Raw genomic sequence first — 23,997 nt, forward strand, 5'->3', positions numbered from 1 at the left:
ATCAATTTCTAATATCGTATGATACTTATGAAAAATTGTAAAGAAATGTTGTATTCTGAGAAAAGTATTATGGTTCTGCATGCCATTGTATGTTGAAATTTGGGGGTCAAGCATGTCTCACACCAAATTGACCTCACACCTCGAGAATTCATTACTTGGACTAACCTGTGCTGGCAAATGCTTATTGTGACAAAACAAGATAAAGGGAAAGAAGCATAATTGTCACGGCGTTGCCTAGGCGTCTAGGCTCTTTCTTGGTCCAAGGCAACAACATGTAGCCAATCCCATTTATTTGGGATAAGGCTGAGTTGAGTTGGACATCTAGCAATACTTGAAAAATGCTTTTGCTGCCGCACTCTTTCGTTATATGTAATTGAAATGGTTACTGTGCACCCCCTGCTTTTGGTTACTCTGATTTTACTTCTTTATGTATGTCTCCTAACTTATACACTTTTTTATTTTTTGTGTTTTCTAAATCCTGTCCTTCCCTTTCTCCAGATGAGTGGTTTTTGTTTACAGTATGAATGATTGTTCGTCTTGCATCTCTTCTCAACAAATGATTGTGTTATTATAGGTTACTTATGTTCTCATTTCCGTATCATCTTTTTTGATATTATATTCCAGTTTTACAGGGTGATTTGTAGTTCTGATATTAACTTTTAATTTTCTGTTAGCTCTGCAAGACTGCTGAAGAAAACCCTGACATTTTATTCTTAAAAGTGAATTTTGATGAGAACAAGTCTATGTGTAAAAGCTTGAATGTAAAGGTGCTTCCTTATTTTCACTTCTATCGTGGAGCAGATGGGCTATTGGAATCATTTTCGTGCTCACTTGCAAAGGTAGGTTTTATAACCAAACCTTTTAATAGTGCCTAAACCTATAATTGCTTCACAGCACTTTTTCAGTTGGATTCTTCATTTAACATTTCGGCTACCTCCTACCATCCCCAGACTCTATTTCATGCATTCAAATTAGAAATTCATGTCTGTCTTTAGAGTTTGAAAGCAAATAATTTGTGAAAATTAAACAAGAAAATAACCCTTGGAGGTTGAGCTGGAAGTACTTAGATGCTTAGTAAAGGGCTCCTCTACTATGACTTGAAATAAAAACAAATTTAAGCCGTTCAACTGTGTTACATCGTTTCGTGTACTTCTCTATCTTAATCCAAAGTTTTCTGATTCCTCGTCCTTCTATGGATAAGAACGTTCCCACTCAATGTATTTCTGTAGCAAGAGCTCTATTAAAAAAATAAGAGAAAATAGAAAATTATGGCATTCTCCATGTACAAGGACATTCTTTGTGTCAACTTTCAAGATCACATGCACTTTTTTTGTGTGGAGATGCCAGACTATGCATATAATCAATGATCCCTGTTATGAAACTGAATGTGCTGTACTTTAGAGGCCAAATGTAGTTGCTATGGGGCCACCTTGTTTTAGTTCTCTAAAATATTCCAAGAGTATGGATATGCAAGCCTAAGTTCAATGTGCTGACATAAATCAAGCAATACAGTTTTGTTTGCTAAGTTTGGAAGGCCGCCAAAACTCTTACTTGATTCACATCGTTAGAAGTGGAAACCCACAAGGTGACAAAGTAAAACTTCACTTTTAAGTCCCCCCATATAAGTTGGGGCCATCCGGAATGCTTGGACCTGAGCTGTCTGCAAATGCAAACGCGCACACACACACACACAGATGGATATTTGTTGTCGCTCACTAGTGTACATTCATGAATAATGACCTATGCTATTCATTGATCATGTTGTTAAACAATCTGCAGTTTCAGAGAATAAAGGATGCCATTGCAACACATAACACGGCTCGATGTAGCATTGGTCCACCCTGAGGCATTGAAGATTATAACCTTCCTGAAACCTCCCCGGTTGCAGCTGCAAAGGACAAGATAGTTGAATCTAGTTCAAGATAAATCCTTATTTCCATTTATCAATCATTGATCTTGTTGTGTCTTTGTGCAAAGGACACTAAGCTGGTGCTTTACAAGCAGTTCATGGTGGAGGGGTCCTCACTCCTAAATTGTATATGCTTAGCTTTTCTTGTAAAAGAATTCTTCAGAAGTCCAGGTTCTGCTGTATTCTGTGCAATTCTTTTTAGCTTGCAATGTACAATATTAAAGATATCTTGTTTGAAAAGGAAATTCTAGATTCTAAACATTCATTCAATATACTCTTTTTGTCTACTTGGTGTTACTCTTATTCATTTCCTTTCTCCTTTTCTTCTTTAGCTAATGGAGAAAACCTTGGACTATTTTGCATACTACTCTCTAAATTGTATCATATTTAGGTTCTAGTATCTCTGTCTGTAAATTTCCCTATTAAAGCGTATTATTTGTATAGACCCTTGGAGGTGGGAAAAAAGAATTAAAAACAATTCAATGAGAGAACTTTGACATTGATAGTAAATTTTATTGAGAGAGAATAGAAAAGGGAATTCCTGAAGGAAAATAAAGCCCAAATGGGCAACTGGGGAAGAAAATTTTAGCTTTGTCTCTTGATTTGTATTAAGCCTTCTTCAGTGCAATTGCATTCCAGACTATCACTCAAAATGTAGTCATCCACTCAATGCATGGTTAGATTGAGGTGCTCCTGTTCAGCTTTCCACATTCGTCTATCAAATTCTTTCCATTCAGCAAAGCACCTTGCCCGAACCTGAAAATATGGAACTTGTTTCAGATTGGCTTGCCTCACATCTCATTTGAAATTAATGCGAATAGAGACAATTAATCTGCATGGTCCTAAATAAACTAGAGATAAAAGAAATGGCACTAGGAGTATAGTGCAACTGTATTCTTCCGCACAAGCAATGCCAATTTGATCTCTGCCATTCCCTTCATCAATCAGTGAAATAAACTGTCAAATTTGACACAAGCAGTTACAAGGTTACTCACCCCCTTCCATGGGGCCTTTCCATCAATAGCTTTACCCTGCAAATATATCAAGTTTTGTGTAAGAGAAAGTATCCAGTGAATAGGTGCCTAAATGGGAAAATCAGATGTATATGCTATTTATATTGTCAACTTGAAGATCTGAGAGTCAGTAGGTGTATGTTTACCTGGTCTCCAAGAGAAGGCACACCCTTATGTTCTATCCATTGGGCATCAACAACACCTATCTTTTCATGGGCTGGCTGCACAACATTCCAAGACAATAGTCATTTATCAAACATTCTGTGAATGAATTCCATCAGATGTAAAATACTAAGCTAAAATGATTGATCTGGTTGCTTCTCAATCTAGATATCATGTGTTTATTGATAAAGAAGGCATTGGTTTGGCTATAATTTTATGCCAATTGACAGAAAATGGAGCAATTTCGAACAGGCAATCGTGAAAATTTGTGGTTTTGAGGTTATGCTGGGTTTGATAAGCCCCTTGGCCTTTGCAATGAGTTTAAGGGAAATTCAAGTGGCTGAATCAAGTAGGGTAAGGCTCCAGTGAGCAGTTGCACTGTGTAATCTAGTCTGACTTTACATTTGCACTGACAATGTGAAGTTGAACAGCTTTCACAGTAACTAAAACTTGAAGTTGCCAAGCATCTCTTCATCAGCTGTCTGTGTTACTGCAACAATTGGTGATATTTAGGAGGCAGGACCAGCAAAAAAGTGCCATTTGCAGCTGCCTTAGATGCTGTAATGATTGTTAGTTCTGATATCATTAGCAAATAAACCGTGTTGAAGATAACGCTCCCACACAGAACTGTATCATATTTCACAACCATAACTCATTTCCTTAGCACCTCTCACTTCCTCACTACAACAAAAGGATCAATTAAGCCAATTCATCATAATGTCCAAGAATTTCAAAGACTATCTGAAATAAAAGATTGTACCTTCACACATCTTTGCAGACTGAGATCTAGACCCCAACCATGTACCAAATCATTCTGCAGCATATTGAAGCTGTTAAATGCTAATAGTAACTTCAAATGGAGCAATCTGCTTTGATTTTATCCCTATTGCTGATAGGATAAATCAACGTTTCTGGGAAACCATATATGACTATGGTCAAAACTAGCAAAATACCTGAATCATGTGCCAGACACAACGCCACGACTCTCGTGAGAAAACTGGAGCCATTATCTCAACGAACCTATAATATTTTTTACCGGCAGTAGTTCCGCAAGAATGTAAGACCATTTGGAAAATCTTCTAAGAAGATTATTTAAATATTTTATGCAATATCTATCTATGTCAAGATGGCATCATGTATAATACAAACTTACCCTGCACAGGGTGGTAAATGTGGGTCGCGACACCAACCAGTCCTGTCAACAGTCTCCCTGCAATTACCATAAAAAGTAATTCAAAATTTGATCTATAGGCCGTATAGCTTACTTCAGAATATGATTGCAATCTTCTACTTGTGGACTTCTACATCATCCCTCCTCTCTGTCATCGACCATTGCAAGAAATTCTTTGGATCTAATCCTGGCTGTGATATCTCTAACCCATACTTCCTTGCAAGTTTAATATACCTGTTTGAAAAGCACAAGAATTCACGATGCTATCTAGATTTAAGAGAAATGAAAAACTTAAAAGGTATTTAGGAAATAGCAATGGCAGATTTATGATTTTACAAAGAACAGAATGAATAGAAATATTTCGGAGGGTTAGTACAACATTATTTCTTGATATGATGAAAGGGGGATTAGTATTTCCTAGTTCCAACTGATAAAAGTTAATTCTTGTAGGTACTTACTCTTCTGCATTAAAATTCTCTACTCCGAGATCTTCATCCCAGAGAAATATGTATTCATATGGGGCTATGATATCTGGATGGAGAAATCTCTTGGCATACCACCTGAAAAGAAGATTATACTTGCTAAGAAAGCCTGAATAAACTCACTATGCATTGTCAAAATATGCAGGATTGCGCTTACTAAACACTAAGAAACTTAACATAGGAAGAAAATGAAAGAAGGGTTGTTCAGAAGAAACAAAAGTTTTGCTAGGGATGTGCAATGATCCTCTATTTTAGAGGGAGGAATCTTGATTACGTGATAATTTGGGAGGAAAAGGAAATGGAAAACAAAGAAAAAGGGGAGGGGGGAGAGCATAAACCTTTGAATTATCTACTGATAGCATAGAAGGGAGAGAATAAAAAACAACAGAACAACAGAAATATCAAAGAAAGGATATGTGATTTTATGCAACTTTTGTTCCAAACAAGTATATTTTAACCTTTTTTTTTTTCTGCAACATATACAAGTTTAAGGCCAACAGAAATTAAATGGAGAGTGCCCTACCACTTTGTTTGTCGTCTTATGCTGACATGAATTGCTCGTTGAGACCACTCAAACTCGTCCCACTCACTTGTCTTCCCATCATAGTGAAGTAGAACAAACGAAAAGTTCTCCGAAAACTAAACAACGAAGTTGGAATTAAAACTTCTCAACATGGGAAGTAGATCAGACAACAAAAACAACCAAGAAAACCAAAATCTAAAACTTGGAAGGGTTACAACCTTTGAGATAATATCATCAACTATGGCCTTTTGAAGATATCCGACAGTTAAAACCAGCAGATACTTTGGTTTTGCTACCAACTGCTTCATAGATGAAGCCACAAAAAGAAAGAAAAAAGTGAGTCAAACTCTACAGCACATTAACTGATTCTATAAGGAAATTGGACAGAGAATAGAAACCTCAGGTCTTAGTTAACAAATTGAACCAAAGATTCCTGGGCAACTACACAAACTTAAGAAATCATACCTCTGTAAGATTTCTTCTCAAGCCATGGAGATACAAATCGGACTGAGATTCAATAATACCTGGAGGTAAGGACTCAGCTCCACGTGGATTTGTTGGAACATATATCTGGACATGGATTTCAAGTTTACAAGCTTAGGTCTCAAACAGAATCACTCATCATCAACTCATGAAGCTAAACCAACCAAGACACAAAGCAAATAATTTTTTCCGCACCATAGCACTAGAAATGTCTCTCGATTGCACATCAAAAGAGCCATAGGATAAAATATCTCCTAAAAAATCACTAAGTATGCAGGCTGCAGCCTGAGATCCAAAGGATTTGGAAGTCATATCATTCTTCAGGCTCTGTTTCTCAGTTTCATATGGCCAGGCAATAATAAAAAAAAAAAGCACATACCTTTATGCTTTCTTTTGGTTTAGAAACCAGATTAGCATACTTGGTTTCTGAAGTAAACAATGGATCCTGTATTGAGTTTAGAAAAATCTGTTCACAAAAGAACAGTGGATCAATCCTCTCTGAATATGGATTCGGCACATGCCTAGCCAACTCTACCTGAGAAGAGGGGAAGCTTATTTCAGCCCAATAATTTCCTTTGAAACATAAAGCAACATATGCATTCTCATTTGACATTTGATCATCTAGAGAACTACCTTCAATGTCACAAGTGTATGAAACGAAGAACCAACAAAATATCCCATTAAAAAACCGAATACTGGTAAAAGGATCAGTTCAGGTGCTGATGATCTCCTACGAGATTCCATTTTCACTCTGAAGTAATAAAAAGAAAAAAAAATGGAAATTAGTTAACATGGTAGGAGATGGCCGTAGACAAGGTTTGAAAGTCGACTATGAATTAAACTCCACGAGATGGACAGATTCAAACAGTAACCTGCGCATGGTGACTGGCAATCATATCTCCATATTTCAAGTCTAGTGCTGTCTGTCTCTCAAGAATTACTGCCAATGTTTGCATATAAGAAAAACATTATCATTATCTGAGGAAGGAAGTGGGTGCTCTGAACAAAGAAAAGCATCCATTAATGGGTGCTAATGCTAATTCGGTTCCTCCCTTGTATCAATAACTACTCTACAAAACTCAGTTCTTCCAAAAAAAAATTATCCTTCCATAATTCATAAATCAGAAGCAGCTACAGAAATTGAATCAACACACAATCAAATATAGATCTTATACTCTTACCAAAACAGTATATAATGGAACTAGTTCAGATCGAACAGAGCAGAATTGTCCTTTCAAGGATATATAGAACAAAATGATAAATTTTTCCGATAAAAAATTGTTTAACTTTTACATAAACCCTCTATGAATTTTGTTCAAATGATGAACAACTTTTGACCTTTGGATGAGTAAATGTTTTATATTGCCACCTATTCTCCCATCCTCCTATCGATAAATCCAACTTTTCTAATAAATAAATAAAAAAGAACTTGCAAAATATCCTAGTGTATTTGGTTCTGTTCATCACACATGTTGATATCCAAGAGTCCCTTTTGAGTCTTGCATCAGATGATATGCCTCTTGCAGAATAGAAAATCTGAATAGATATTGGACGATTGCAAAACAGAAGAATCAGTCAGTTCTTCACCACTGGAGATAAAATCAAGTGGGTTTTACAGAGGACTAGTCCAGTGATGAAAAACCTGATTCTTCTGATCATGCAAAAGAACTCAAAAACATCATCATTAGAGTAGTAAGAACAGGAAACACAAATAATGGTATTCATAAACCAGGAGATTGAAGACGATGGTACCTGAAATGAGAAGATGAGTTCTCTGGAGCCCAAAATCCAAAGCTGTTGGGAAGGAAATAGAGAATTCATGCAAGTGAAGGGAAAAATTGAAGTTTCCATAGCCATGGCCGCATTTAAGCTGGAAATATTTGAATTCATTCTCATTTACGTTTTAAATTAAATGCATACCATTCAGGACTCACAGAATGGAAACCCTCAAAACGACCGAGTTGGTAATTGACAGTTGGTACGTGGTCTCTTCTTTCTTTCTTTGTACTATTTACTATACATGGTTGTGAATATGATGATTGTACGGTCGTCACTACAGCCGTTTGATAAGAATTCTCTCTCTCTCTCTCTAATCTAATATCCTAATCAGTGCAACAGGGCAATGATCAGCCTATCGGGCGCTAACAGGACCAGGTCACCTATTCTTACACACAATTGCTCTCTCAGGCATACATAAGATGAGGTTAGATCCCATAACCTTCCTCCCTTGGTGCCAGCTCTTCAAACTGAAGTTACCACAACTAAAAGCTAATGTTCATGTTTGATAAGAATAATCGATTCTCATGTGAATCAGGTTATTTTCTCAAATATTTACAAAAAAAAAAGAATTTTTTATTGGTGCAATATTTAAAAAAAAAAAAAAAAAGAAAAAAGAAAAAAGAAAAAAAGAAGAAGAAGAAGAAAGATCAAATATAAATGCATCCATGCCTAGCCTAACCTATGAGGTTGGATTAACTAAACATCATGGTAATGTTGAAAAGTCTAAAATTAATTTGGTAATGCTGAAAAGTCTTAAATTGGTGGAACTGATTAAATACTTTTGTTTTTTTAAAACTCTGGTAAAAAAAGTTCACAAAGAAATAGACTCTAACACAATTATTAAATTTGCGTCAATTATTTGTGAATTTTTCCGAATTATTCGAATAAAAAATAAAAAATGATAAAATTCACAATATTTTCTAAATGGGAAAATTACATCCCCTCCCCTGTAGTTTGTCCAAATTATGTGTCCAAGGGTTTGAGCGATTTATGCCCCCTCCCCTAACATTGACGGTGTGAGTATTATGTTACTTTCATACATCAAAAGACTTGAATACCCCTTTAATAAAGATAATTTTGATTTGAGAGGACCATTATACCCTTTGGAACTTCCGGTTAATCTTGGCCTCGAATTGCCACTCTCCCTTGACATAAAACCAATTTACCGGCGAGATTCCACCGGAGATGTTCCAGCTCAAGTCTCTTTCCAAGATAAACATTAGCAGTAATAATCTCACAGGCTCGATTCCGAGCACTCTCTCTCACTGCTCTTCTCTTACATCGATTGATTTCAGTCCAGCACTCTCAGCCTATCAAGAAACCAAATTTCCGGCCAAATACCCACTGGAATTCGATCACTGACGAGTCTAACAACGTTGGATCTCTCTTACAACAACTTGTCAAGTCCGATCCCGGTTGGGGGACAATTCCTCGCTTTCAACGGCAGCACTTATATAGGAAACCCCAATCTCTGTAGTCCACTGCATCAAACCCCCTGTCCATCTATCCAAACCCCAACAGGTTCAAAACAGAGAAGGTCATGTTCGAAGATCATCGTCATCATCGTATCAGTAGTTGGAATTGTGTTACTTCTCACCACCGCCATTTTAAAGATCAAATGGTACTGGAAAGAACACCACAAATCAAAGGCCTGGAAACTGACTCCATTCCAGAAACTTGGTTTCAAAGTGGAAGACATAATCGAACGTTTGAAAGAAGAGAACATCATCGGCAAAGGAGGTGTCGGGATCGTTTACCAGGGATCGATGCCGGACAACTTGGATGTTGCAATCAAGCGAGCGACTTGCTGGTCCGAGTAGTGGGAGGATCGATCATGGCTTCTTAGCTGAAATTCAGACTTTGGGAAGGATTCGACACCGGAACATCAAGAGATTGCTAGGTTTGTCTCGAACAATGATACAAATCTGTTACTGTACAAGTACATGCCGAATGGAAGCTTGGGAGAGATGCTTCATGGTTCGAAAGGGGCGAATTTGCAGCGGGAGACGAGGTATCCAATTGCAGCAGAAGCAGCGAAGAGAGAGCGTGCATGCGGACATGGGTAATTCTACATTACTGCTTCCTCTTTTATTAGTTTTTGTTATCCGTCCAATCCAACCTTTCATATCCTATCAAACACTAATTTAAAAGAAAAATAGAGAAAACGCCATGGAGAGATCATCAGAAAAAGAAGAAAGTGGGGAGGAATTTAGGGCTTGAAGAGTTAGGTTAAAGACATGAAATCAAAAGAGGGATTTCCATCTTTTTTCATTATTTTAAGTGAAGGGTCTTTCAGTCTCTTCACTTCATTTTAGGGGAATTTTCGGTATAAGAAATGTGACCTCACCACATAACAGTTTCAAACTCACGGCTACTAACAAATTGGATTCAAATGTAAGAATCTTTCATAGTTCAGGGGAGGGGGTGTAAATCGTTCAAACCCTTGGACCCACACGTAATTTCGACAAACTATAGGGGAGGGGATGTAATTTTTCCTTTCTAAATTGATTATAAAACGCTAATAAAGCGGGCCGAACCGAATTATTGTGTTAAATTAAACCCACTTAAATAATAATAATAATAATAAATAACAAAACAAACAAAAAAACCACTCGACCCGTCGATCGAAATAGGGTTTTCCACTTGGCAAAATGATCGCGGTACGTGCAGAAAAATAAGAATGCGGAACGTTCGGAGCTCGGTGAATGTTTACATAAGTGATATGATTGACACGTGTTAAATATGTTAATCCTGTTAACAGAGTTGTAAACAGTTACAACTCTATTTAATATTATTAATATTTAAATAAATAAACAATAAAAATCCCAATATAAGTGGACTCCTCTTTTCATTCCACTTAGAAATCTCGGTCCTCACTTTCTCTCTCTCCTTGCTTTTTCTTCAAGGTTGTTCTTTGTTTCTTCTTCCTTTTTCACCGCTCTCCAGTTTAGTTGAAGTTTTGTTTACCAATTTCAGTGAAGATTTGCATCCATGGTAAATTCTCATAGGTTAATAATATCTACCCAATAAGTACTAATAAAATCCTAGATATTCAACAGTTTTGTTCACTTTATAAATTCAAATTTGTCTTTTGCCATACATGCAAATTTTACTGTCCAAATCCCTTCCCTGATGATTAATATGTAAACATGGTATTTGAATATGTGTGACCAAGTCTCTCATATGCTCAGTGATTGAAAATAGTTATGTTGATTTTTTTCTTATCTCATCCTATTTTGAGAGAGAGAGAGAGAGCAATGATGATGATGGCGGCTGTAGAAAGAAGGAACAATGTTGAAGAAAAAGCAAGGAGAGAGAGAGAGAGAGAGAGAGAGAGAGAGAGAGAGAGAGAGATTTCCCAACAAAATCGAAGGAGGAGTCCGTTTATGTTGGATTTTTATTTATTTTTTATTTATTTATATAAAAAAAATAGTAGACAAGTTAAGTAACCATATCCATCATCTCTTTACCCTAAAAATTAGGAATCAGTTACAATATAAAAAACTAATAAATGGTTTAGATTAATCTAAACTTAAATGGACGGTTAATATTAAAAGAAAATGAAAATAAGATTGCAATACGTACGTCCTACTACCACTCGCGGCCCATCTTCTTTCTCCCCAATTTTTCAACTCTGTTTTGCTGTTTTGCATCTAACGGCTACCTCACTGATCTGAAATTTAAATCCTTCTTGTTGTGTTGAGTCTCTTGACTCTCTTCTCTGCTGGTTGCACCGTTGCAGGGCACACGAACACACAGGTATTACGCTGACCTCCACTGGATCTATTTGGTGATTTTTAATTTCTTATGGATCTATCTGTTTTTATGTATACAGTCCCATTGCTTTTAGACCTATGTGTCTATTACGCTGACCTTCACTAGAAAAACGTCCGGTCTATGTTTCCAAAGGCCTGAACTGGTGTTTCTTACCTATGTGTTTAATTTGTAGTACCAACTAGTTTCTGTTGCCTATGCTTTTATTTTCTATTTCTGCAAGGAACCAGTTTCAAAGTGCTAAACTAAAGCTTCAAACACTATATCATAGAGCATACAAAAGATTTCCAAGAACAGCCAGGGGCAGAAATCAACTGATCAATCATAGAGGCTTATCTCAACTATTTAGGATCAGTTATTCAAAGCCTTTCATGAATCTAAATTCAATGTTCAAAGTGACAAAATCTAGTCATCTCAACTAAGCCCCATTTCCAAAGACGTGGCTATTTAAAGAAGGAAAATCAAATGTTTTTTACACTAGTTGCTTCTGGATTGGATTTCATTCCTAACCCTAGTTAGCAATTCTGCCGAATCGAATTTTTTCGAATTAAATGAAAATTTCTGACTGAATCTGAATAAAAAATAAAAATCGGTAAAATTCACGATTTTTTCAAAAGTGAATAAATCGTGACGAACCGGATTAAAGTGAATTATTCGGTTACCATTAACCCACTTAAAAAAAAAAAAAAAACAAAACAAAACAAAACAAAACAAAACAAAACATAAAAAACCAAAACCGAACTTTGAAGTCTGTGCAGCGTGATTCTTCTTTGGAAACCAAATCCCTCCCATCTCTTACCCAATTACTCTCTCTGGAAACTAGTGTCTGCACCTCGCTGCCTCGTTGCCTCGCCCTCGCCGCCTCCTACGTCGTCGCTCGCTGCCTCGCCAGCTCGCCCTCTCTGAAAAAACTAACACATCTCAGGCTTCTCAACTTGTAGACCCATCTCATGGTTTTGGCCTTTTGGGTTTCCACTTTCCACTTATGACATCTTTTGGTTCTGCGGCTTCTGCCGTTTTGCGGCTACGGGCTACTGGTCAGAGGCAAGGCAATGGGTTAGTAATCATCCTCCTGAACAGTGGCAGCAAAATCCAAAATAATTTGATTGTTTAAAGGAGAAAACAACAAGTGTTGGATGTTGGAACTCATGGTTGTCTGCAATCAAGGGATTCTTACTAGATCGCAAAGAAGGATCTTTGCAGCACATGTTTGGATTATCTCAAACAATTTGCATTTGATAAACTCCTATGACAGATCGCCATAGATCATCTGTCATAAGAGTTTTTCTCTGGTTTGTATTTAACTACCCTCTCTGTGTTAAATTTGCATTTGATTGTTGTTCTGTTCTGTAACACTTCTGTAGTTCTGTACTTCTGTTTCATAGGTTTGGATTTTTTTTTAATTGAATGAAATTTGTGAACTAAACTATGTTGCACAATAATTTGCTCTTTCTAGGTGTACATATCAAGTTAATTACTTGATAAATAAAAAAGATACAATAAATTATATATAAAAAAACGTCTAAATTTTTTGCTCGACTTTTATTTTTGTAGTCGAATAATTCTCGAATCCGAATCAGAATCCAATTTTTATTTTGTCCGCTTTTTTGACCGAACCCTTAAATTGATCAGTCGAATTATTACAAATAATTCTCCATCAGAATAATTTCTGAATCCGAATTTGCTAACTATGTTCCTAACCACCCCCTCCCAAGTTGGTGCCTTCTCTATTTCCTCGGATGCAGCTACTAGTAACTTGTCAAAAGCGTTGGGTGTGGTAATTATTATGTTGGATCAACTAAAGCAGGTTCGTCTCATTGCCTCAAATCACTTTATGCTTATGCCGACGGTGGTGGGCGAAGCTTTGGCTGGTCACTTTGCTCTCTCTTCGGCCATCCATATTGGCCTCCCTAGTGTGGTGATCCACTTTGACTATCAGGTGTTGATCAATTGTATATCCTTCATTTCTACCGCCCTTTTTAATATCTCTACTATTGTCAATGACATTCTGCTTTTAAAAATGTCTTTTTCTTGCAGCAGCTCTATATTTATTGGGAGTTGTGAAAATGGGATGACCCACTCTATTGCTAAGGTGCCGTTTGATAACACTCTGGGAGAATGTTTCTGGTGTTCTTCTATTCTGCGGGAATGCAAATAGAACAGAAATATGTTTGGCACGTCCGGTTCATTTTTTTATTCTCCCAGAATGAACCAATGAAAAAGAATGAGTAAAGAATACATTGCAAGAGTACCAAAAAGTTGCTTCTCTATTCTTTTAGAAATTTAAAAGAACAAACCTATTCAAAACCCCACAATTTCTTTTCTCCATCTCACGACCAAAAACCCCCAAATCCTAAGGAGAGCCTGCAATAGGTTTTCACTCTCGGTCGCGGCTTCCTGCAACTGTCGCCGCTTCCCTGCAACGGTCGTCGCTTCTCTCCTCTCGGTCGCTGCTGCCCTCTCTCTCCTTCGCCGCTTCAACGGTTTCTCCTCTCGGTCGCAGGTTGGTCGCAGGTCAATCGCCGCTTCCTTCTATCTCTCTCTCGGTCGCAGGTCCGTCGCAGGTCGATCGCCGGTCGCCGGTCGCCGCTTCCTTGCCTTTCACGATCGTGCCTCCTTGCAACTCACGATCAAAGCCGCCGCTTCCCTGCAACTCACGATCAAAGCCGCCGCTTCCCTGCAACTCACGATCAAAGCCGCCGCTTCCCTAAAAGAAATTATATTGTTGTTGATCAAAGCCGCCGCTTCCCTAGAGAGAGAAACCGGGTGGAAGAAAATGGTGTAAATGCTAAGTGGCGGCGAAGAGGGTAAGAGCCGGTAGGAGCCAAACGATGGGGAGTCGACAACGCCGAGGGTGTTGACGATTCTTTCGTTCGTTATGGAGAGACTGGTGACTCGAAATGATGGGTTGGTGGTGGTGCAGAGAGGTGGCTTGAAGGAACAACCACCACAACAGGTGGTGGAAGGTGAGGTGAGGTCGCCGCCGGGAGGGAAGGGGTTGAATGCTTTTCATGGAGTAAGAGCACCGAGTATTAGCATATCAAAGTACTTGGAGAGGATATATAAGTACACAAATTGCAGCCCTTCTTGCTTCGTGATCAAGTGGGTTCTTTGTGTCTTGATTAGTTCTTGGAGTTGAATTGTTGGGTGTCGTGATCTACAAAGCTCTGATGCATGGGTTCTGTTCTAAATTGAGCTTGAACTGCTGGTTCAGTATCTTAGGGTTTTAATTTGTAATGAAAACTGGGGTGGAAGGTTGTTAGGAGGTTAGGTTTGTGGAGAGATAGGTCTTGACTCTGGAGTAGGAGAGCTACCAGCGTCAATGATCCAGATTTCTTTGGCAGCAATTGGGGAGGTGGGTTTTTGGTGGATATACATATAGAAGGTTAGGTTGTATCTGGTTTGGTTATTGAACTACTTTTGGATCAGCTTGTTGAGCCAGCTTGAAGTTTTTTTTCTTTTAGGGTGAGGTGGGGGTAAGAGAGTAATGCTAGTAGGGTTTCCCTTCTCCTCTGCCCTCGTCTGCCATGAATGACACGTCTAGCATTCACTACAATACTTCATCTTTCACAACGGAAAGTTTTCAGGCAGAAGAGATAGAATTGAATAGATTTACTTATACTAGGCAATTTACTGAGTATTGCCATGCTAGGCAATTCACTACATTTAGAATTTCACCTGGAAATACCAATGAACAACTTGAGAATAAAGTGTTAAATACTCATTTTCTTTGAATTTCACCTGGAAACTCCTTTTCTTTGATGTGCATAGATGGTGATATTGCGAGTACTTCTACTACAATTCATCAGGGCAGTCAACGTGTACAAGGAAGACAGATGAATGAGCTAAGGATACAAATTGCAAATCAGATGGCAGTAGATAAGGGTTACCCCCTGATTTGATTGTTTATGTAATAAAATTTCAAGACACCTATTTGCAGCTATGATTTTTATTTTGTAATTCCTATAAACTTGAATAGTAGACTTTTGTTTTCTTATTAAGATAAATGTGGAAACTCTTTATGTTTATATTTTATTATTTCCTTTAAGTAATAGTATTTTAAAAGATAATTTCATAAACAAATTATTTCCTTATTTAAGTTAAATTTGACCATAATAGCATGTTTGTAATTATTGATTTCATTGTTCAAAAGTGAATTTTCATTATTGTACTCTCCAGGAATAGAAGTGTTTGTCAAACGCTGTTTCTGTTCTTTTCCTGTTCTAAAGCCATTTCTGAAATAGTTTTACCAAACGTTGTTTCTATTCCCCCAGAGTGTCTTCACAGCATGGAATCGAAAAAGAACACTTCTGTAAAAGAACACTCTCCAGGAATAGGAAGTGTTATCAAACGGCACCTAAATGAACACCCTCTTTTCCCCCATAGAGGTGTTTGGGAGTCGTCTTTTTCCGAAGGACCTTTGGAATTTTGTATTAGCATTTTTGCCTCGGCATTTTGAATAAATTGATCTTTGCAAAANATTTAAGTTAAATTTGACCATAATAGCATGTTTGTAATTATTGATTTCTTTGTTCAAAAGTGAATTTTCATTATTGTACTCTCCAGGAATAGAAGTGTTTGTCAAACGCTGTTTCTGTTCTTTTCCTGTTCTAAAGCCATTTCTGAAATAGTTTTACCAAACGCTGTTTCTGTTCCGCCAGAGTGTCTTCACAGCATGGAATCGAAAAAGAACACTTCTGTAAAAGAACCACTCTCCAGGAATAGAAGTGTTATCAAACGGCACCTTACAATGCTATTTCAGGATGCCGATCCTTCTTTGTTTTAGGTTTTGAGATGGAAGACAAGACCTATCTGGAAAGTATTTAGAAGCAATAACTTCAACCCACAGAAAGTCCTCTTCAGGAAGTAGTCTAGCTCTAACCTAGTTTCAAAAGGAGACTTTTGCTTTGGGTTTCAAAGTTCCTTAATCCTAGTCACCAATAGATTTTGGGGAACAGACTTTGTGCCAACTGACCAAATGCAACTTTTTATCCTATTGGTTATAGCCATTCCAGATTCTCAAGTTAATAGAGTCCAATTTTTAGCAAGTAAGCTTGGGAAATTAAAAGCAAGACATAAGAAGGGATAGAAAAAAGGTTAGATTGGATTAGAAACTATTACCTACAAAAGTGAGAAAATTAGCTTTCCAAATTGAAAGTTTTTTACCCATTAACAATATGTTGAATCTATTACAACAGACCCCGACAGGAAAAAAGGTTGTACTGAGGTAGGATAAATTTTTATCCTTCTCCTTGATGCCAAGGAGATCACAAATGGTGGATTTACAAGATGCAGTGACATTAGAACTGGACGCAATTTCAGTCTTATAAAGGTTGATGATTGGTCCTGAAAGATCAGAAAAAATATGCAGAATACATTTGACAGTATGGATATCCTTGGTGGTAGCTCTGCAGAAAATTAAAGTATCATCAGTAAAAAATAGGTGTGGAATTTCAGGTGCATTACGGGCAACTTTGATTCAAGAGATTAGATCTCCACAGGTACATAAGAGGCAGGAAAGCCCTTCTATGGCCACGACGGACATGAAAAGACTGAAGGAGCACCGCTGACTAATGCCTCTAGAGAGTTCGAAGAAGTTAAAAGAAGTTCCTCTGAGTTTAATAGAGAATGATAAAGAGTTGATGAAATAACGAATAATGTCCCCCCACTTTTCTCCAAAACCAAATTAATCAAAGACTCCTCTAAGAAAACCCCATTCCAATTTATCATAAGTTTTAGCCATATCAAGTTACATGGCAACAGAACCAGTTTTTTCTTTGATCCATTTAAGGTAATGCAAGATCTTCTGGGCAATAAAAATGTTGTCCGAGATTTGTCTCACAGTCACAAATGCAGATTGGTAAGGTGATATAATTCTATGAAGGACAAATTTGAGTCTCCTAAATGACATGCTTAATGTATTGATAAATAGATCCAATATTTCTTGGCACACATGTTAAGTTTTTGCCTAAATAGAGTTAGCCAAGTGCAAATTAAAGCATTGAAAAATCCAGATTTACTAAGAGATGCGTGCTAATGCTTAGACTCTCGGGAAGTCCTGTCAATGGTATGTAATTAAATTTGAGTTTAGAACCACCATAGATAAGATCAATTCAAACAATTTCTTAGATACCTAACAATTGAAATTCTCACACTTTCACAAGGTACAACCAGATGCACGATCCCTAAATTTTCACAATGTCACAATGTAAAACTAGATGTGTACTCATAAAATTTAATAGACAAAAGAATATCTGAAGAATAATTGTCCCTTTTTAAATGAAGTTATAAATAATCTTTCTCACCCAAAAAAACATTTAAGATCCTCCTCCAACTTGGGTTTGGTGGAGAAAGACTAGTGAGGGTTTTGTGTTAGTCTCTCTTCTCACTGATCTCCTCTCCACTACCCCCTAAGTTGGAGAGGATTCAAATCCATTACCATTAGTGGTGTGGAGATAGTGTTGGTGTACGCTGTCTTGTATTCCATCACAGTTTAATGCAAGGAGTATTGATGCAGCGCCTCGACAGGTAGGACGACAGTCAAGCTAGCCGGTTAGGGGCTGTGGGGGTTGCAAGGGGGGCAGGAGGTCCCCCTGCATGTGCCCCCCGCTCGAATTTGTTATTTGAGGGCAATTGTGTACTTTCCAGATTAGGGTTTTTCGCTATATATTCATAGCGAAGGTTTCTTTCTCTGTAATGCAAGCAATACTGAGAGGTGTGAGGACGAGCGCTGTAACATATTCTCCATTGATAGTGACGCAGGATCTCATCTCACCAATGACGTAGGAAACATTGTCGAACCTCGTAAATCTGTGTCCATTGTTTGTTCTGCTTTTTTCATTATTTTCTGCATCGTTTTAGGGTTACATTTCTATAGATAATATGCAGTTACCAAGGCAAAGTTGGATTCGGATCCTCTCCAATTAGTTGGCCACACAATCAGCCATCCAACGGCTGGAAAGACTCAGACATACATCTCAACATGGATTTAGATCCTCTCCACTGCCGAAGAGAGCCCAAAGCACATTCAGCGACTAGTAGCCCCATGCAGTATGCACCCAAGTGTTGAAGTGCATGCCCAGGTACTCCCAACTGTTGAATATGATTGGGTTCTCTCAGATGCTAATAAGGATCAGAATCCTCCCAACATATAGGCACACATCCCTAAGTTCGTTCAATCGTTTAATACCTATTTGGGCAGCCAAATAATTGAAGATGATCTATTTCCACCAATGCTTCAGCTCATAAATCTTTTCAAGATTTTTAACCGCTAAAAAAAAAAAACAATAATAGTAATTGCGGATCTCTTTGATCTACGCGTATAACAAACATGTGATCATATGAATGTTACTGTCGCACAGCCGACAATCTAACCGTCAACAAAACCATAAATATCAAAATGAGTTTTCCATTAAAAATAATAAATTAGTTTTTTAATCCTTAAAACCCATGTGATGGGACCATGAGGCATGTTTTGCATATCCAAGGAAAGATGCCTTTTTTGTCCCCACTCTTTGACTCATCCCCAATTCCTCGTCCACTCTCCACTCTCCACTCTCCACTCTCCACTCTCGCCAGTGTGTGAAAACTTGACGCCACTTTTGTGTTTGCAGTGTGTCTTTTAAGAGGCCAAATCTTAAGGTACTATAATACCCTTTGGTGATGAATGTACAAAATAACCCCTTCTAGAGGTAATATGGCAAGAGAAGAAAAGCTGTCATTTTATTTGGGAGCTATGGGTATTTTGGTCATTACAGTCTGATGGTATTCCCTTGAAGAAGTATCACTTACGTTTGCTTTCCCTATCGCACGGGTGTCATGATTAAGAGAGCTTAAGATTTTTCATAGCCCAAAAAGTAATCCTTTTTATGCATACAAAATAAAGGTAAGTGGACCTATCCTCTCCATTGCATTTAAAAAAAAAATAATAAATAAATAAAAAGACAAAAAAGGACCTATCATCTCCTTGATCAATAAAATAGACTAATAGAGGAAATGGATTAATGTTCCTTGCTTTTGGATAGTTAGTTTAATCAAGTAGTATTTTCCATTGCAACAAAAAAAAAATATTGTATTTTTCATCGTCTAGTGTTTAAAAATTGGAGACGCGTTTCTTATGGGGGAGTGCAGATCAAATGAGTGTACGAGGGCAATAGGAACGTACGAAGAAGTATTAACAAAGGCGTCATTTTTTTCGTTTCATGAGAGGTGGATAGGCCATTTCATATCATAATTCTTTCCATCCCCCTTAATGTGTTGGGAGTTGGGGCCACACTCTCCCACATAAGTCTTTTTTCCTTAAAATTTAAGCAATATGACTCCACATAGGTAAATACGTTGTGAAGGAAAAAGATCATTTCTAACACTAATGATCCTCACGACTCATCCAAGGGTTGGAAGGACTTGGACATGCATCCCCAAGTGTTGAGATGTGCGTCCCAACCCTCGTAGCCCTTGGATGATCGTTGGAAGCCCTAGTCATTGAAGTCAGTGAAGAGGAGTCAGATCCGTTAACTGCTTTAGAGAAATCTTACCCACCAATACAATGGAATGATGACAATTTAACTAAAATTCCATTTTTAATTGGAGAACAAAATTCTTAGAGATAAATATTTACTTATAAATTTATTTTCCATATTGCCTTTTGTTTATTATATTTTTTCTTGGTTTTACAGTACCAATACTTGATCCTTGGTTGCCAACATAGAAAATCTTAAAGATTTGGACCATTGACACAACCAAAGGTATTGATTTTAATTATTGTATTTGATTAGAAGTTATATTTGGATATGATTGAGTGCAAAATAATCCAATCTTGTGATGATGAAAACTTGAACACAAGAACATGAAATATATTAATACAGTTGAAAATCCTATCTCAGAATCTTCCTATCCTATTTATTGTTCGATCTCAAAATCATATCTCAAAACCATTCAATTTATAAATGGGACGGTCTAGTACAGAAGATTACATGTTCTGTCCCAAATTGACACCCTTACCTATTTTTGGTTAACCATTTTATAATAATGGAATAAATTAAAAATTAAATTCTAAACAAACTTTTCTTTTTTGGTTAGAAAATCCTAAACAAACATGATATAACATAGGGTGGTCTTATGTCCTTTGGCAGCTTTTAAACGTTTATATTTTTTGTACATGTCATTATACGTTTGATTTGATGTAAATTAGTTTAAATTAATATTAAAAAAATATATAATTAATCCATTAATTTGTCAATTAGCTACATTAATTACTTTTCAACTTATTTGGATTTTAATGGAAATAATGAATTAATTAATGAAGTGTGGGAGATCATAAAAACACAAAAGGGCATTATCGTCATTTAACTCATCTCTTCTTTCAAGTCTCCAAGTTGCGTGGCGGGGAGGAGGGAGAGACAGATGCAAAACGCACGTGCCTAGGTAAACGCAAAGGCCGTGAGAGTCAGCGTGATGTCAAATCCATGTGGCAAATATAGGCTGACGTGTCGAAGAATATTCCAAAATCTATCCCTCTCTATCCGTTAAATACCCCCTCGCTGGCTTCTCCACTTCTCCTTCCTTTCGTCGACGCTTGTTGGATTTTACTCAACCAGCGAATATTCCTAACCTTAACAGAGAGAGAGAGAGATAGAGAGAGAGAGAGAGAGGGGAAGCAGCAGAAGCAACCCTAGTTTTCGGAGTTTTTTTATTTCTCCATGTAGCTAAAGCTGATTGAGAGTCTTGAAATTTTTGAAAAACCCAGAAGAGAAAAAGCCCTAATTTGTTGATTTGGAGATCAGAAATTGGGTTAGGAGCTGAGCTGATTAAGTGTTGGATTTTTTATTGAAAGACCCAGAGAGAAAAAAGCCCTAATTCTTTGATTTGGAGATCAGAAATTGGGTTAGGAGCTCACCTGATTGAGTGTTGGAATTTTTATTGAAAGACCCAGAAGAGAAAAACCCCAATTTGTGGATTTTGGGGATCAGAAATTGGATTAGGAGAGCTGATTGATTGTTGAAATTTATTGAAAGACACAGAAGAGAAAAGGCATTTTTTTTTTTGGTTTTGGGGATCAGAAGTTAAGGGAGGGTTCATTAGGAATGGAGAAGAGGGAGGGAGATATTGCTTCCGGTATCAAGGGATCGAAATTCCCTTTAACGTTTTGGGAGACGACGATAGGTTTGGGTGTCATTGCTAGTTTCGTTTTGGGGCTTCTTGGTGTTTATTACACAATGCCTGCCTCCGATTATGGCTTCCTCAAGTTGCCTCGCAGTCTTGAAGATCTCCAAATTCTCAGGTAAATTTTATGGGTTTGATTCTATTTGTGGGATTCATTTCTCTTGAAGGAAATTTTCTTCCTTTGGTTCAATTGATTGGATTTCATGAATTTTATAAGGCTCACTATATAATGTAACATCTGAATTCGGGTTGATTAATAAATTTGTTTAATTGGGTTGCTCTTTTGCATATTATTATGCTGATTCTTGGGCGCTTTTTGTTTTCTACCGTTGGAGATGGATCTTGTAGATATCTTTGTGAGAGATAATGGGTTTTTTCTCCTCATATTGGATCTATGAAGGGATCTCCTGGTTATATCTGATTTTGAATAGAAGTTTTCGTACCAACTTGCTTCGTGTTGTGAAACCGGGAGAGATTTTTCAACTTTTTTCTTTTAAATTTGTGGTGGAAAATCATGAAGCTGTGATTCAAAGAAGGTATAAAGTGTTATAACACAACCATGCTATGATTTTGTGGGCTTCTGCATCTAACATATTTCCTGATTAAATATTCAGTGCAACATTTTTTTTTTCCCAAAATTTCTTTCTGCATTCTATCTGTATGTATATTCAAGTATGACCTCGAATAGAGCTGATTGGAGAGCAAGGATCCATGTAACTGACCCCATTTATTTGGTATAAGTCTGAGTTGTGTTATTCTACCTACATGTATTTTCTCCTTGGGTTCATTTTCTGAGAAAATCATGTTTTTTGCCTTATCACACCTAACCTTATGTGTTTCAATTTTTTATTGTAAATTTAAGTATTCCTTGGCTTTTCCAGAGTAGTTTCGAAGCCATTCGTGATGTTGGCAAACAGATATGACTTGACTTGTATCTGAAATTTCTGTGTGCTTGTTTTGCAGGGATCACCTTGAGAGTTACACTAGCGATTACACGATACAGGTCCTTGTGGGGTACTTCACAGTCTACATTTTCATGCAAACTTTCATGATTCCAGGAACTGTCTTCATGTCTTTGCTTGCTGGAGCTCTTTTCGGAGTCTTCAAAGGTGTAGCTCTTGTTGTCTTTGCTTCCACTGCTGGTGCTTCTTCTTGCTATTTTCTATCAAAATTGATAGGGAAGCCCCTGGTCTTCTCTCTTTGGCCAGACAAATTGAGTTTTTTTCAAGCCCAGGTGAATATCACTTCCTTCCTGTAATAGTTTTTGGTTACTTCTACTAACACCATTGCATTGTTTATGATCTTCTCCTTCACTCTACAGGTAGCTAAAAGAAAGGGTAGTCTACTCAATTACATGCTTTTCTTAAGGCTGACACCTACCTTGCCCAACACATTCATCAACGTCGCATCACCAATCGTAAATGTGCCTTACCATACGTTCTTCCTCGGAACATTCATCGGACTCATTCCAGCTGCTTATCTCACTGTCAGGGTATACTATACTTGGGAATCTTAATCCCTGCAATTAGGATTTTTTTTTTAAATGACTGTCAGAGATAATATATACTTTTGAAATTTAGATGCCCTCAAATCACACTGTTCTCATTGCCATCATGCACTGACTGCCATGTTTGTTGGTGGTGCTTATCTTGGATGGCGTTACTTGTCAGAACTTTATTGACAAGTTTGCTGTCTCATCTAAAGTTGCCTTAGGCAATTGAGCAAATATGGCTTCATTCATCCAAGTGAGAACCACCCAGATGCTTAGATGTGCAGATATGCTGTGTGTGCTGAAGGCAACTGTGACCTCTTTAGCAGAGTTAGCAGTTCTTTGATCTCATTTTTGGAACTTCCAAAGTGGGTGTTAACTGCATTTTTGTGCAGGCTGGAATAGCTCTCGGGGAGTTACGTTCGCTGGGTGACCTTTACGATTTCCAGGCAATTGGTACCCTTTTTTTTATTGGGATTGTCTCCGTCACCCCTACACTGATGACCAAGAGCAATACTTGAGTACTCGCGATGGAAACTCAGCTACTAGTCCTTTGTGAAACCAATCCACAGCCAACCCATAAGGTACCTCCAAATCTGTACAGATACGAATCGAATAAAAAAGAAATTCATAGCTCCATCCCTTGGTTGTGGCTTGGAAATCTTCCGCGGAAGTGATGGCCTGAAATGTGTTCTGCGAAAAGGTTGCGGGGAATTGTTCCTGGTCTCAGCTTTTCAATTATCTTGTTGACATTGTCAATTATCTAAATGTGCTCAAGTGTTTAAAAAAAATGTAATTCGTGTTACTAAGATCTCAATAGGCTATGCATTTCATAGCAAATATATAGTTCTGAGATTTGAGTGTACGGTTCTTTTGGGAATCTAATGCCCATAATCCTTGAAAACTAGTCCTATATGAATGAGAAGGTGGTCTTTGCTGGAATATTTGTTGGGCAGAATTGTATGTAGAGTTGAATTGTACCTTCTTTGTCAATGCAGCAGTGTACTGTACCCACCCTATTGTAATTGTTTGGGCATTTTAGTTGCAGAAT

At 37.5% G+C, this 23,997-nt stretch overlaps 2 protein-coding genes and 2 long non-coding RNA genes across 6 annotated transcripts; 2 read left to right on the forward strand and 2 right to left on the reverse strand.

Moving 5' to 3' along the window:
• The first annotated feature begins 16 nt into the window (after nt 1-16).
• Nucleotides 17-2,209, forward strand: LOC122066150. Its single transcript, XR_006136256.1, has 2 exons — nt 17-839; nt 1,780-2,209. It is a non-coding gene; the product is annotated as an uncharacterized LOC122066150 (long non-coding RNA).
• A 170-nt stretch (nt 2,210-2,379) lies between these two features.
• Nucleotides 2,380-7,752, reverse strand: LOC122066145. Of its 3 annotated transcripts, XM_042629973.1 has the most exons (15): nt 7,496-7,746; nt 6,616-6,683; nt 6,377-6,494; nt 6,123-6,278; nt 5,726-5,830; nt 5,479-5,562; nt 5,261-5,376; nt 4,714-4,815; nt 4,376-4,489; nt 4,238-4,294; nt 4,038-4,104; nt 3,845-3,898; nt 3,069-3,143; nt 2,905-2,940; nt 2,380-2,665 (listed from the first exon to the last, which is right to left on the reverse strand). In XM_042629973.1, exons 2-15 carry the CDS (start codon nt 6,621-6,623, stop codon nt 2,576-2,578), a joined length of 1,182 nt encoding a protein of 393 aa, XP_042485907.1. In that variant the 5' UTR covers nt 6,624-6,683; nt 7,496-7,746; the 3' UTR covers nt 2,380-2,575. The 3 variants fall into 3 exon arrangements, with proteins under 3 accessions (XP_042485907.1, XP_042485905.1, XP_042485906.1); XM_042629971.1 differs by lacking the exons at nt 6,377-6,494; nt 6,616-6,683 and having other exon boundaries at nt 7,496-7,752; XM_042629972.1 differs by lacking the exons at nt 6,377-6,494; nt 6,616-6,683 and having other exon boundaries at nt 5,479-5,559.
• Nucleotides 7,753-8,852: 1,100 nt separating this feature from the next.
• LOC122066148 lies at nt 8,853-10,100 on the reverse strand. The gene is made up of 2 exons (XR_006136255.1): nt 9,280-10,100; nt 8,853-9,146 (listed from the first exon to the last, which is right to left on the reverse strand). It is a non-coding gene; the product is annotated as an uncharacterized LOC122066148 (long non-coding RNA).
• Nucleotides 10,101-20,858: 10,758 nt separating this feature from the next.
• LOC122066143 (uncharacterized membrane protein At4g09580) lies at nt 20,859-23,963 on the forward strand. The gene is made up of 4 exons (XM_042629969.1): nt 20,859-21,575; nt 22,421-22,691; nt 22,779-22,949; nt 23,342-23,963. The coding sequence occupies exons 1-4, from the start codon at nt 21,379-21,381 to the stop codon at nt 23,465-23,467; spliced, it is 765 nt and encodes a 254-aa protein (XP_042485903.1). The 5' UTR covers nt 20,859-21,378; the 3' UTR covers nt 23,468-23,963.
• The last annotated feature ends 34 nt before the right edge of the window (nt 23,964-23,997 follow it).

The sequence above is a fragment of the Macadamia integrifolia genome, unplaced genomic scaffold (genome assembly GCF_013358625.1).
Source record: "Macadamia integrifolia cultivar HAES 741 unplaced genomic scaffold, SCU_Mint_v3 scaffold2264, whole genome shotgun sequence".
NCBI classification, from domain to species: Eukaryota; Viridiplantae; Streptophyta; class Magnoliopsida; order Proteales; family Proteaceae; genus Macadamia; species Macadamia integrifolia.